The 15,820-nt window shown below is 35.7% G+C and overlaps 1 protein-coding gene across 1 annotated transcript in view; it reads left to right on the top strand.

Moving 5' to 3' along the window:
- PIGK (phosphatidylinositol glycan anchor biosynthesis class K) overlaps window positions 1-15,591 on the top strand; it is a 132,194-nt gene extending 116,603 nt beyond the window's left edge. The window contains exon 11 of the mRNA XM_063624086.1: window positions 12,105-15,591. Coding sequence (XP_063480156.1) covers window positions 12,105-12,221 — 117 coding nt within the window. The 3' untranslated portion in view covers window positions 12,222-15,591. The remainder of the gene's footprint in view (window positions 1-12,104) is intronic.
- Window positions 15,592-15,820: the final 229 nt, after the last annotated feature.

The following is a 15,820-nucleotide window of genomic DNA, read 5'->3' as shown; positions in this document are numbered from 1 at the left end:
AAGAGAACACTGTAACACCCACTCTGGGGCTTCAGAGTCGTGGGCACCCTCACCTGGGTGCTGCTGTTGGCCTTGCATGGAGCTTTCTCCTGCCAGTGCCTGGAAGAGCCAGTCAGATCCCACACTTGCTCACTCACATGCTCCCTCCCACAAGGGGTTGAGCATGGTGGGCCGAGTAAACAGGGTGCCTCTGTTGCGAGTTTGGTGAAGGCGTGAGAAAATCCTGTGTCATTATTGGTTTTAGATATTTTTCTCCCTTCCTACTTGGGACTCCAATTAGGCAAATGTTATCCTGCTTGATATTTGCCATAGCTTATTTAGGCTCTGTTTATTTTTTTCCCTGCCCTTTTTCTTCTGTGCTTCATTATGAATAATTTCTATTGCTATTTTATTTGTTCTCTGATGTTTCTTTTCCAGTGTATTATCTGCTGTTAATTCCATCCAATGTATTTTATATTTCATATGAAATGAAATTTCGTGTTTTTTTATCTCAAGATCTTATATGGGTCTTATTTAAATATTCTATTTCTCTCCTTATATGTTCATGTTTTTCTTTACATTTGATTTAAAATATATGCTTTCAGATCCCTGTCCATTGAAATAATCACCTTTTTCATTTTTTATTTATAAGTCTTTTTCTAGTAATTGTTTTTCCTCCTGGCTGTATGTCATATATCTGTTTTTTGCATGCCTGGATTTTTAAATTGGATGCTAGATGTTTTTAGTTTTTTTGTTGCTGTTAGCTACTGGACTTTAGATTTTTGTTTTATTTATATAGTGAGTGATGAATTTTGTTTGAGGGTAAGTTTGATCACTTTAAGAATTGCTCTTAAGTTGTTACCAACAGATCCAGAGCAGTCTTTTTTTTTTTTTTTTTAAGATAGCCCCACTATCCTGATTTAGCCTCACTGTAAGCTGTGACCTGATGCTTTTGTATCTTACAAGGTCTGTCCATTTCTCTAAGTGTGTACATGAACAATTCCCAACCCTGAAGGAGCTTTGGGAATTGTTTGGCCTTTTGATATTTTTTTCCCTTCTACCAGCTATAGGTAGTTTCTTGTCATGCATGCATAGATTAGAACTCTGCCAAAAATGCAAGTAGATTCCTCTGCAGATCTCTGGAGCTCCTTCGTGTATTTCTTTCTGTGCAGCTCCCTCCTCTTCTATCCTGCAAATTCTAACCACCTAAACCTCCCTGAATTCTAATTTGTGTCTCTTCCACTCAGGAAGACTGCCAGGCTGTGTTTGGGTCTCTTTTCTTGTGCTGTAGTTTGGAAACTGCCTACAGGCAATGAGCTTGGGGCAATTAAAGGACTCATTTGTTTCGTTTTTCTCAGGGATCAGAAAACTGGTGCAAATTGTCTAATATCTGAAAACCATTGTTTATTACCTTTTGTCTGACTTTCTAATTGTTCAAGATGGGCAGATAATTCCTTAGCATTTAATCTGTCACAGGTGGAAGCATAACTCTGATTACCCCTAAACAGACACTGATAGACACTGTTGATAAATGAAGCTTTATTATTTATTTGAGGGGACTATGGGTTATTTTTCTTAGTTAAGAACTAAAAAATATATTCATTTACTTTGAACTTCAAATTCTTTTACATTTTTTTGAGTAGAAAATCGTTATTGTCCCATAAATTACTTACCAATTACAAAGAGTAAAAATAGTAATTTTATTGTATTATAACTTGAAGGACGCCACCATAGCCAACGTCACCAATAATGGAACAAACTGATATTGTACGCCTCATAATGTGATACAATTAGGAATCAGTATTACTTACAAAGTATTTCTAATAAACAATATGCATAACCTGAATCTAATCATGAGAAAACATCAGAAAGATCCAAACTGAAGGGCATTTACACAAACAACTGGACTTTACTTTGATTTCTTGCTTCCTTCCCTCTTTCTTTCACCCTCAATGTTGAATCCTAGGATGAGTTATTTTCTTCAAAGTAAATTAAAGATAGAATGCCATTGCCATCTGACCCTTATTTTATACACTAGAGAAGACTAGGATGGTATAAAACAAACAAAAAAAGCTTCTCTGTATGAGAAAGAGCTCTCGGAAATTTAAATATAAAAGCTGAAATGTAAACATATAATAAACATCTGGACTATCTGCATCAAAAGCTTCTGCTGTTGTATGAGTTTTCTATCACTGCTGTAACAAATTACCAAAACTTGGTGGTTTAAAACAACCCAGATGTATTATTTTACAGTTCTGAAGGTCAGCTGTCCAACAGGGGTCTCACTGGGCTAAAATCAAGATGTCAGTCATTTCTGGAGGGTGTGGGGAAGAATCAGTTTCCTTGCCTTATCAAGCTTCTAGAGACCACCCACATCCTATGGCTGATGACCCCTTTCCTCCACCTTCAAAGTCAGCCAGAGTCCCTTCTCAGGTTGTCACGGCTCTTGTTCTCCCTATTCTGCCTCCCTCTACACTGAAGAACACTTGTGATACTATTGGGCTCACCTAAATAATCCAGTATAATCTCACTATTTTAAGGTCAATGGATTAGCAAATTTAATTTCATCCATAATCTTCAATTTTAAAGCATACCACTCACAATATTCGAGGGTGTTGCCTCTAGAAATATAATAGAATCCAAATAGTTAGGAGTGGTCACTAGGAAACTAAGCCTGGTTGCCTCTTCAGTGGATGCCTCTCCTGTGGAGATTCTTGGATTTCATTAATCGCACAATGAAGTAATACATTGAAATGAGATCCACTGAATGGAATACCACAACAGGTCTTGCTGCCACCTTTGAATGTTTTCACCAACTGTAGTTACTTTGCCCAATTGGAAAGTCTTTTAACCTCCTCCATTGGAATTCCATCTTTTACATGATTTTAGAAGAATTTTTTGTGTGTGTGAGATGGAGTCTCACTCTGTCGCCAGGCTGGAGTGCAGTGGCACCATCTCAGCTCACTGCAGCCTCCGCCTCCTGGATTCAAGCGATTCTCATGCCTTACCCTCCCGAGTAGCTGGGACTGCAGGCGTGCACCACCATGCCCAGCTAATTTTTGTATTTTTAGTAGAGATGGGGTTTCACCATGTTGGCCAGGATGGTCTTGATCTCTTGACCTTGTGATTCACCCGCCTTGGCGTCTCAAAGTGCTGGGATTACAGGTGTGAGCCACCGCACCTGGCCAAAAGAATATTTTTTAATTTATGACTTCTCACTGTGGAATCCTAAAGTAGATTATACAGTTGATCATTATAATTCTTAATTTTTCCTTAAATCCTAAAACCAAGAACATTAATGAATTGGCATTTAATAGATGATGTTTATATTTGAGTATTTTATATTTCTTGTCTTCAAGAGGAAAATAATACATAACTAAGACAAATTGTCCTGTTGTATCCAGAGCTTGTGAGGACCTGATCAGGTTCAAAAGTAGGTATCACAAACAGATCAAAATGTAGTAGAATCACACCCATATATTAACTGTAGTGTGAGATAATAAACCAAATATCACCAGTGCCCTGAAAAGAAGAAATTAATTCTTACTGGGGTATGAGAATAGACTTAACCTGGAGGTGAAATTTGAGGTAGGTCTTAGAGAATAATAAATAGGTATGGAAGACTAGGAAGAATTCAGCTATTTTTCTTCTTTTTTTTAGAACATAAAGTTAATGTCATAACTTTAAGTGTTATTCCACCCAGGGAACTCTGCCAACGATGCAAGTAGATTCCTTGCATATTTTTTTAGTATCAGATGTAATAAGTAGTTTCATGTCTTGTTCATGTATTGTTTATTCATCCAGGTTTGGCAAATTTGTTTGTGAATTAGTTTTGTTGGTGTATAACAAACTTAGTGATTTAAAACCATTATTATCTTGCACTTTCCATGAGTCAGGAGTCCAGGCATAGCTTAGTCAGTTCCTCTGTTCAGGGTCTTACAAAGTTTTAATCAAGGTGTCCACCAGGACTGTAATCTTATTTGAGGCTCAGGGTTCTCTTCCAAGCCTACTAATTAAAAGAATTCAGTTCTTTGTAGGACTGAGGGTGTTAGTCAGTTGTAAAGGCTGTCTTCCATTCTGTGTCTGGTGCACTGTACAACACGGCCGCTTGATTCTGGGAGGCCAACAGGAGAGCATCTTGGCTACTTCGAATACATCTATCTTTCCAACTTCAGTCTCTGCTATCTAGACCTCCTTTTAAAGGGCTCATCTGATTAGATCAGTGCCTTATTTCCCACCTCTCTCCCTATGCCCTGGATAATCTTTTTTATTAACTGAGAATCAACTGATTAGGTACCTTAATTATATCCTCAGAATCCCTCATATGCCATATGATTCAGCCTAATCATAGGAGTGATAGTCCAGCATATTCACAGGTCTTGTCCAGACTCAAGGGATGGGTATTATATAGGGCATTTATCCCAGGTTGAGGGAGTCTTAGAAGCTGTCTTACATTCTGCTTACCACAGTTTGACTTATACTATTAGTATAATTAGAAGAATACAAATTGCATTTTATATAAAGGATATAGATAGACTGGAAATACTAATAAACCACTACTAATTAAATAGTTGAACACAGCTATTTTCTGAAATAATTATAACTATAACCTTAGTAGATTGTTTTATACTTTCTTTCCTTAAAATACAATTTAACTGAACTCATATGCTCATTATACTTTTAAGAATCTCATTGAAACCTTGGAAATTTTCCATTTGCTTCCCAATAAATGTGTATAGTTTTCAAAATCCCAAGTTTTTTCTTTTTACATAATTTTAATACTTAGATCTGTGCTCTGTTAACTATTTTGAAAGTTATGTGGTAATGTTCTCCTAGCAACATGGAGGGGAAAGCTGAATACTATTCGCAATTGGAATTACAGTGTTGCTTAGTTACCTCTCTTTTAAATTTGAAATATTAGGCATTTCAGTAAGAGAGTAGCCCTTAAGCTTTTAAGTGTTTGCTTATAACATATTGCCGTGTTTTATGTACGCTTTTCACCTTTGTATTGTAACTTATTGTGAAAGTTTAAAAAAAGAGGAGTGCATTTAATGGCAGTCACTAGAGTACCTTAACTACATAAAATCAGTCATTTTTTTAAGAAGCTCTAATGGACACAAATGAAATTACAAGATATACTTTAATATGAACTTACCTCAAATGCAGCTATACTGCCAAATGCAATAATTATACCAATTTTGTCACTTGATTGTAAGTAAAATCATTGTAAAATGTCTAAAAGGTTACACATAGTGGTTTTAAAAATAGTGTTGTCATATGTCAGCAATATCATTAAACACACACTGAAAAAGCACTTTATTACATTATGTTGCTGTTATGCTATCCGGGTTACTTTTTCTTAAAGTTGGATATCAGTAATAAACAGTGTTGCTGCAGTGCTTCTCCTATTTGGAAAGGAATGTATGAAGATTCTTCTAGGTGGATTCTTTCAATACAAATTTTTGCTGCATAATCCAATTTCTCCCCAAAATAACTAAAGTAAGACATACACATTATAGAAAACATTTTCAAAAGCTTAGGTGAGCATAGAGAAGAGATTTAAAACCAACTGTATCCCTGCTTCCCCCAGAAAAACAGTAAGACTTTAGTATATTTCCCTTCTTTGAATATTGTTATAGAAAAACATCATATTTCAGATTCAATTTACATCTTGTTTCCATTTTATTATTTCAGTATAAGCATCTCCAAATCATTAAAATTATTTGAAAATATTTTTATTGATTAATATGTGGATGTACAATGTTTCCTGTATTATGTGACTATAGATTCCTTCCTGTTTTTTATTATGTAGCCACTGAGAAGAAAACCTTTGTGAGCATTTCTGAATTCCTTAATATAGATCCTAGAAGTGTTACAAATCCTAGGAATTAGAATAAATGAATATTTTAAAGACCTCTAAACATGTTAATGAGTTATTTTCCAGAAAAGTTGACTGTCCTTATTAACATTTACTGGTTTAATTGTAAGAAGAGAAAGAAATACTTAATATAGTGTGTTTATGATGAAGAAAAATGATTTTTTTCAAGTGTTAGCCATTTGTAATTATTCTTTTGTGAAAATATTTCCCTGTTCCATTTATTGATATACCCTCATGTCTTACTGATTTGGGGGAGACCCTCATGTATTGAATTTATCCCCTTTTCTGTCATAAATTCCATTTATGTGCCTTTTGATTTCTATACATTTTGAAATACAGATCTTTCCAGAAACTTTTGTAAAAATCCTTTACAGCCAGGCGTGGGCGGTAGTTCACCCTGGTAATCCTAACACTTTAGGAGGCCAAGGTGGGTGGAGGATTGCTTGAGCTCAGGAGTTTGAGACCAGCCAGGTCAACATGGCGAAACCCTGTCTCTGCCAAAAATACAAAAATTAGCCAGGCATGGTGGCACACACCTGTAGTCCCAGCTACTTGAGGGGGGTGCTGAGGCAGGAGGATCACTTGAACCTGGGAGATTGAGGAGTCTGCAGTGAGCTGAGATCATGCCACTGCACACCAGCCTGTGTGACAAAGACCCTGTCTCAAAAAAATAAAAAAAATTTCCTCCACCTTCTCTTTATTTTCACTCACTGCTTTTAGGCTTATTAATACCCTTATCGTACAGATTCTCCTACATTTTATCTCTTTTTTTTCTTCTTCTATTTTTACATTTAATTCTGAACCATGTAAAGTGTGTTTTTGTTTACGGTGTTGGGTTAGGAACAAAACTGATTTTGTTTCCAAATGCTAATCCATTGTTACAGCGCCAGTAGGACTACTGTTCCCTTTCCCACTGATTTGTGATAGCCCTTTTATAATATACTAAATCCTGGGATACTGGACTGATTGCCTAGTTTCTATTCTGTTTTATTCGTCTTTCTACACTTGCATCAGAATCACATTATTGTATAGCGTTATATATATTTTTTAATATTTCTGACTCTTTACCCCTCTCTGTAGAGTAATGTAGATTGTTTACCTTACATCTCATGTTATGGGTATTCATAGTTTTTTTTTAGTTATTGTGAATGAAATTTTTTTCTATTTTCTGACTCATATTTGCTGACATACTTAAAAGATAATGATTTTTAAAAATATTTATATGAAATCCGAGCCCTTTATTCTCAATAATCGTACGAATTGATTTTATGGAGCTTTTTGATATCTAATAATAATATCTATGAGTAATGAAAATTTACTTTCCCTTCCTACATGTTATATCTGGATTGGCTAGAAATTCCAGATTAATGTTAACTAATAATGTTAACAATGGGTGTTCTTATCACAGGAAAGTTAAAATCACGATTAAGGAAAAACTGTGGTCATCTTTCAGTTAAAACCCAAATCATAGTTGAAAACAAATCATCCTTAATTTTCTAGATTACATTAACTGCCTTGCACATTTATCATGGAAAAAGGTACATAAAGATCTTGGGTAGTGTGCATTTCTCCAGCACGGGCGCAACATGTGATTACCTCTCATTGGTAACTTTAAAGGGAAGAGGACCCAAACTTCAGATCTAGACTTCAGTTGGAAGAAGGCTAAAGGGAAGCTAGATGAGTTAGTTTCTAGATTCCCCTGCGTCACTGTCATTTCCTTGAAAGCAAGTCCTGGCATGGTGGCAGTTGGAGTTTCTCTCTTTCCAGAAGACTAGAAAGGAGAGCTAGAGGAGAGAGCACTGCATCTCCACTAAACCGAGGGCTTGATTTGCTGCCCATCATGCTGTTCTTATGCCATTGTTAGAAAAACCTGAAGCTACAAGTATGGAGATGGGAACTTTTTCTGTTTTTTTATGGTGATAAAGGATCAGGGTTTTTCTTTTCTTCACGTTAATTGTCACCTCTGTGGATGTATTTCATAACTTTTGATGTATCATGAACCACTCCAAACTTAGTAATTTAAAACATCAGTCATTTATTTAGCTCACAATTCTGCAGGTTGGCAATTTAGGGGAGTTTAGCTGGGCAGTTCTGTTCTCAGTTAGGCTCCGTCATGAGTCTGTGGTGTGGTCAACTCGATTAGTTAGATGGTTTTGCCCTTACAGTTGGCTGGTTATTAGCTGGAGGGAAGCTCAGCTCTTCTGTAGCTGGAAGTGTAGGCTTTTTCTCCTGGTGGTGGAAGAGGTCTGAGAGAGAGCAGAAGCAAGCCAAGCCTCTTGAGGCTAACTTAGAGCTGGGACATTGTTACTTGTGTTGCATTTTGTTGGCCAAAAGAAGTCATAAGACCTGCTGATTCAAAGGATAGGGATATAGATTCTACCTCTTGATGACAGCTTCTATAAAGTCACGTTGCAGAGGGTATGGACACAGCCAAGAATGGATAATTAGGGCCATGTTTGCCCATCAATCTAACATACAATTGGATGAATGAAGGACTCGAAGATGTGCTTAGAACACTATGTTCCTTGTAAATGTGGATTTTAATTTTGCTGTTACAAAATTATGTCATCCAGCTCCCTTTTTATTTCAGCCTGTTGTCTTTGTATCATGCATTCTTTTTCTGTTTATATTGTTCTTTCATTTTTGGTTGGTTGTGAATCTTTATTCAAATCCATGCCAGATAAAAATTGTCTAAAATTAATTTTTGGTTCCTTATTAAATTTTTCTCAGAAAGATCTTCTCTGCATCTTCAGGTTATAATTTATTTCTCATGTTTGGGAGTATTTTTCCTCATGGAGTCCACCTCAGTTTTTCCTTTTTATTTGGACACTGTTGGTATTTGCCAACAGAGTGTGTGGATGGTTTTCACTATCCACTTAGGTTTAAATGCTTTCTCTAATCTGTATCTGAGGAATAGGTTGTTATATGGTTCCAAGTGACTGGTTCTTAGACCACTCTAAATGTGGCTTAAACTAGGATCATCTGCTACCATGCCACTTATGCCTGTTTTTTGGGGCACTTTAAAAAAGGTGAAGTATATGGGAAAAAACCATATTTTTAAAACATGTACTACTAACAGGGTTTTCCCTGCATTTTCTGGTCTCTGCGGAACTTTTCCTGTGATACTGAGCCTTCCAGGAAGCAGTGAACCATTGTCAGTGCCCCTCTACCCTTTTGTCATATTGTTTGCTGGGAATTATATTTAAATGGACATATAAAGAGGTGTGCCACTGGGAACTGGGAATGAATTACACAACTCTGGCTGCCTCATAAAGCCATCTTTCTACTGCATAAGCACTGTGTCTGTTAAACAGCAGGTGGAAAAAGGGAGTGAGCTAAAGTCCCTTACTCAGCTGGCAGAAGTATTGTGTTTCACAGAGCAAAGCAAGCCTTTGCATGGTATATACCAAACAGAAAACTAAGCCTACCATTAATTTGTTTCTAATCCTTGTTTCTGGGACTTTCAGATAGTGAAACTGTCAGAGATTTCTCATCAGAGGTTAACTGAATTTTGGTAGGGTGTGCTGTTGTCTTTTTCTGTGCCTTTGTATGGATTATTGTGAGAAGGTGGGAGAGACTGCACTAGGGGATTCTATTCAGATACCTTCTTAAGCTGAGTCCAAAGTGCATTTGGTTCATAATGCATTTTCCATTTTTTATTAATCAAAAAAATGTATTGAATGAACATTAAAAAACATAGCAACTGCAAAGAGCAGTTTTGAAAGGCCAGGATTTGCTGCTTTTGGTAGCTTATGCAGTGTTATCATGTGAATAAGTTTACTGTTCCATTATAATTTTGCAGAAATTACATATATTTCTTAGTCCTCCATTATTACTTTTAAAGTTTGCTGTTGGAGAAATAGTTTGATTTTCTCTTTGTTCCTACCCTGGCCATCAGTGGTCTAGATGTGAAACACATACCTGTCAAGGAGGTTGAAAGACCAGAATGAAGTGCCTCCAGAATTCTCCAAGCCAGCTTGTGGAATAATGGGTCAAAATAGCTGCCAGGACTAGTTGTTGAATCTTTGGAAAAATGATAGTTAACTTTCAAAGATGCTATTTTTTCCATAGTTGTCTTATCTCTGGCAACTGTTTCTGGTAAGTTTAATAGTAAAATTATGACCTCAGGGAGCCCATCTCATTGGAAAGCAACTGGAGTTATTACAGCTGCAGAATTAAGATTTGCTATTAACTACTTGATTATTGTTTCTATAATCTCTAATGAAGGTAGAGCTTAAATGATGTTCACCATTATTTGAAAAACATGACTTGGTTTAAATGCCTTCTTAACTCTTTTAGCACTGAAGTTCATTAATTGGATTTATGGAACAATTGTCTATAGCCTGTTCTCCTTAGTTAAGAGTCGACATTGGTGCCAGATTTTGACAATATGTATTTAACTTTTCTACAGTAGTAACCTAACTGTGAGTGTTTTTAAATGCTGTATAAATCAGGGACTCCTAGTTGTTAGGGAAAATCAGTATCTGATCTCTCAAACTAGGTCAGTGCTTTTAAACTGGGCTTTCAGGGAATATCTATAGGTTGTATAAAAGTGTGCTTCCACTAATAATGAATAATGGTAATCTTTTCCCGGTATGTGGAAAAGTAGTTTTAGATCTTAAACGTTTTCAACCCTTCTGTGTGAATTACAAATTGTTTGACTAGTAGAAAATAAACAGGACAAAAACTGAGCAGTAGTCTTGTTTAGTTCACTCATTTTTTCATTGACACATGCTTGTGATATTTATATTACTTATCTTTAATATAGCTTTGCTTTTTATTAATTATTCTAGATTTTCTACTGGAATTAAGATTTGTCACAGTATTGCACAGAAAGCACTGTAACTTCCAAGAGCTTTGCCATTAGAAATGGTTTGAGAACCACCGAACTTACCATCTTGTAGGATATTAGAGGGCAAGGACTTTTGCCATTATCATCGCACGTGTTGAGTGGAAGCCACTGCAGACTCTTAAGTGGAAAATAACATGAGGAAAATTGGATTTAATATTTTGGGATAAATTGTGGGGGAGTTTTCTGGATGGACTGGTAGAGGTTGAGGGTAAGCATAGGAATGAAAATGGAATGTAACCACTTTAAACATTGGTAGGTCAGTTTATATTAAGCATTTGATTAAAAGCTCTGAAAACTCTAGCATTATGATTCAAGTTAAAATACTGAGGTAGCTTTCTTTCCTTTTAGTTTGAAAAGTTAATTTTGAATTGATGGACATTATACATGATGACTAAAGCAAATTTTAGCTATTTCTCTCCCCTATAGTCTAAAATATGATTCTAATATCATAACTGTCATTACAGTCTTGGCCAGTAATTCAGTAAGCAGAAAAGAGATCATTGTCACAAACTTCCAATTACAAGGCTGTAATGTAGCTGTTGAAATGACAACTAAATGGAGAAGACTGGTCTTGCTGGACAAAAAAGCATACATGACACTTGTGGGGTGGGGAATAGAGAAGGGGGATAAAAAATTGACTTAGATGGACTTTGATCCCAGGGAGTATGCAGGGAGATAAATGTTAAAGATAAATATAATAGTGAATAGCAGTAACAATAGAAGGAGTTATAGTTCAGGTACTATGGGAACTCAAAGAAAATAACATATCAGGTAGGACAGTCTGGAGGAGGCATTTGAGTTAGTGAGTTTTGAATAGGCACAATGAATAGGTTAAGGAGAGCATTCTACCTCAAGGGAAAAACATGACCCAAGGCACTGGCCCTCAAACAAGTGTGTGTTGAATAGCTGAATGGAATTGGGTAGCGTTTGTTCTTCCACTGATTTACTCAGTATGATATATGAATGCCTCCTGAATGGCAAGCACCATGGCAGGTTGGTGCTGGGAATATAATGACCCTCATGGAACTACAGTCTAATAGAGATAGATAAATCTGACAAATTAATGAATATATAAATCCAAAGTGAGAAAGACTGTTAGGCTACTGAGTAACTTGAGTGAGGATAGATGGTATGATTAGGTAGTCAGGGAAGGACTCTTTGAGGAAACAAAATAGAAGCTGAAACCGATCTTTGTTAGGAGCCAGTTTACCCTGTGGGATATTTGCCCTGTCTGAAGTCTTTACCACTGTTGCTATCCCAATGTGTTTAATTTGACTAAACTAGTCCCCATTCAAACACAACCAGTGAAATTTATCTTTTTCATCAATGTTTGCTTTATTGATTGCTGAATTATTTACCTCTTATAAAATTTATCATGTTATTCTTGTTTTGCAGAAACCGAAGCTGAAAGACTGGCATCCTCCTGGGGGCTTTATTCTGGGATTGTGGGCACTTATTATCATGGTTTTCTTCAAAACTTATGGAATTAAGCATATGAAGTTCATTTTTTAGACCTGATGATGAACGAAGAATGCATGGAAGACTGCAAACTTGGATAATAATTTATGTCATTATATATTTTTAAAAATGTGTTTCTCTTGTGTGAATTGGAAATAACTATAAGGAAACTAAATTTGAATCAACTATTAATTTTATAACTTAAAGAAAAATAATTGTTAATGCAATTGTTTAATGGCACTAAATATATTCCAGTTTTGTATTTTGTGTATTATAAAAGCAAATGAGACAAAGAGATCAGAATACATTGATCGTTTTTGAAAATAGTAATTTCCCCTTATCCCCTTTTCATTTGGAAAAGAAAAAATTGTGAAGACATTAAATTCTCACTAATAGAAGTAACTTCGGTTAATTATTTTTTTTATATCCTCCCAATCTTTTGACTTACGCACATATTTTTTCCCAATATGGAGATCATATGGAATATACTATTTTGTAATGTCTTTTTTCATTTTACAATGTATTATCAACCTTTTCCCTCTCAAAAATACATTGTGAATGACTGCATAGTATTCACTGTATGAATATTTAATTCATTTCACAGTCTTCTATTGTTGGACCACTTACATTGTACCAAACATTTACCTTTGGTTTATTCTTTAATATGTTAATATTTTACTGCTGGTCACTCATGGAATCCTGCAGCTTTAATTAAAAGCAAAGATGAAAAATTGGTTTTTTAATCTATGGCACTGACAATCTCCAGGACCTTATATGTTATCAGTTTATTTGGGAAATTTTAGACCTTTGATAATTTCACGTATTGACTGCTCAAGAGAAACATACCCCATTGTTTTTCATTTGTAAGCATTCTGTGATCTTCTTGAATTGGTCACGTTCTCTTCATTTTCCACCTTGAAAGAGAGAGCCAACAAGGACTTTATTTCATTCTGTTTTAGGTAAACCTTGCCCACTGGCTGTATCTATACTTTCCCTGAGAAAAATCCCATAAAGTGGATGGACCTGTGAAGAAAATGTACGCTTATGGCCTAGCCTTCATGTCTGGCTGATGTATCCTATAAGGCAGTAAGCCCCTTTTCTGGTCTCTGGTAAGATGCAAGAGCTCATATCCCCATCACTGACATTCTAGTTTGGAAATATTATTGAGACTGTGCTATGACCAACCCCTGATGTTGTTTTTTCTTTTCAAACTTTTGCATGTGAGTAGAGGAAAAGCCTGAAAGTTCAGTATTTATGTCTGGGGGGATACCTTCAAGTGTCTCATCTGTTTTATGCAAGAATTTATGTGTTCATCTTTATTCAATGGAAAGATTTTTTTATAATTTTGTTGATAATTTTAGGTAACATTAAGACAACTCTTCCTCCACAAGAAAACCTCCTAAAGTTAATATTCCTTAAGGTTTGTTTTTCCTTTTGCACTTATAATACTACCTTTTAATTGCATGCAAGATTGTCATACTTTTCACAGGCAAAGGATTGACCGTGTTATCTCCCTAGTTAGAACAAATGATATTGAGGCTTTTTGCCAGCTCTGAATCTTTATTTTAATTGATCTTTTTATTGATGTCTTATATAAATGAGGAAGAAAAATTTTGATTATATGAAGGATCTTTCTGTACATGAAAAGAAGGGAAAATAAACTTGCAATTGAATAGACTGATTATAGTAGCACTGAGACACAAAAAGATTGACCATGTTGCCCTCCAGACACTCATACAAGGTCGTGGACACCATGGTGAGGCGGAGCTATTTAGGGTGGTAAAGGAATTATGATTGTTCTTGAGCCAAAGTAATTTAGTTTGAATATAATGAAACATACCCTGATGGGTAAAGACTGCTAGAAAGTAAAAGGATTCGTCTTCAGAGGTTGTAGAAGGTGCCCTTCTTAGTTAAAACCAAACTGGGAAAAGTAATACTGGATAAAATATTCAGGATAAATTTTGCCTCGGCAGAATTTCAAAGGGCAGTTATTCCTCTCTTTCATTATTGAATCTTCAGAATATAGTTAAAGCCAAAAGCTTAAAGTAAAGTATGTTAAATGTTTCACTTATAACCATAATCTTTTTACATAGAGCGTACTCTGCCTTCATAATAACTAACTCCTCTGCATGTGGTAGATGAGTATGTTTAGGAAATATTATCAGTGCAATTAAATGGCCTACACTTTAAACAATAACATAAAAACAAATCCTTAAATATATTCTACTTGAGTCACAAAAGCTGAACAACAGAAAGGTGTTTTGTTTTTGCCTTTCTCACAGTGTTGTGGTGAGAATCAGATGAGATAATATTTTGACTAAACACTTCGGAAATTGTAAATACATGGTGGCATTATTGTTCTTATATCGGTTTAGGAGGATACCAAAGGGAAAGTTAATGGTCACAGTGCACTTACGTAGCTTTCTAAGCTACTCAATGTGATTCTTTTTCTCTTTGCTGTTCTTTTTCTCCTCCCCCGTGGTGTCCTTCAGAGAGAAAAGGAATGTAGATAAATGAATCCCAGCAGATGTGTCCTGACATTTCAGGGAGGGACAGGGTATAATGATGCCATCCTGCAAAGGCAGCCTGTGTGAGAAAAAGAAATCAAATGATGTGGATTTTAAAATTACAAAAGACATTCATTTGCAGTTTATGAAAGGAAAATGTAGTTTAGATACAAAGCTGATTAAATTGGATCAAGAAAAATTAGAATTAAATGCAAAAAATAATCCGTGCATTTATGGTTTTGATTTTTATATATTCCCGGCTAGTTGAAAATGATGATTCCCACAAGAGGCATAACTCAGCTTGTTTCTGCTTACTATTTTCTACTATGGTATATGTTGATAACATTTCTTCCATTATGTATGTTGTACACCAGAGTTACAGTTACTGTGGGAATCATAATTTGAAATTTTGACTCCTGTGTTTCTGGAATCTTTACAACAAATATTGCATTAACATATAACTTTTTTCAGTTGACATTACCAAAATTAAGCCCATCTTTAGTAGATGCTGTTTTAACATGTGAAAGAAATACATTATAAACATACCACAAGGTATGGCTATAAAATAACGAGATCAGTATCCATTTTTGCTTTATAGAATTGGCCTTATTGCTTCATTGTCACATCTCATACTCAAGGGCATTTACTATAAAGAAAGCGTTCTCCAATATTGCTGTTCTGTTGCTGCCTGCCCTATTTACACATGTACCTGCTACTTAAATAGGAAAGCCTTTCAATTCATGGACAATACACCTTGGTGGTAACCAGGCTTTTTTTTTTCTTAGTGTAAAAAATGTACTGTTTTGGAAATGTGCTGTGAAATATTAGGTTTAACTGTGTAGATCCTAGAATAAGGGGATTTATATAGATGAAGTTGTAACCAAGAAACTGGTTATTAAAAATTTATTTACTCCAAACATGGAAAGGTGGCAGTGTCATTCTTGTGTCACCTGCACAGCTTGCAGTCTCAGAGACTTCAGAAGACTCTGAGATTTGCCTGCTGAGGTATACCCAGTTATAGGGTCTGCCAGGTGGGAATCACATGATATGACCCACGTTCAGTTTTCTTTCTTTTGACTATGGGAGTGCCAGCTTTGACTGTGTTAGAGTTTCAAGGATGGACATGAGTGAAACTTTCTCAGGGTG

Source organism: Symphalangus syndactylus, chromosome 12, assembly GCF_028878055.3.
Source record: "Symphalangus syndactylus isolate Jambi chromosome 12, NHGRI_mSymSyn1-v2.1_pri, whole genome shotgun sequence".
Lineage (NCBI taxonomy): Eukaryota > Metazoa > Chordata > Mammalia > Primates > Hylobatidae > Symphalangus > Symphalangus syndactylus.
Note: the sequence above shows the minus strand (reverse complement) of the source record. Positions and strands in the feature narration are given on the sequence as shown.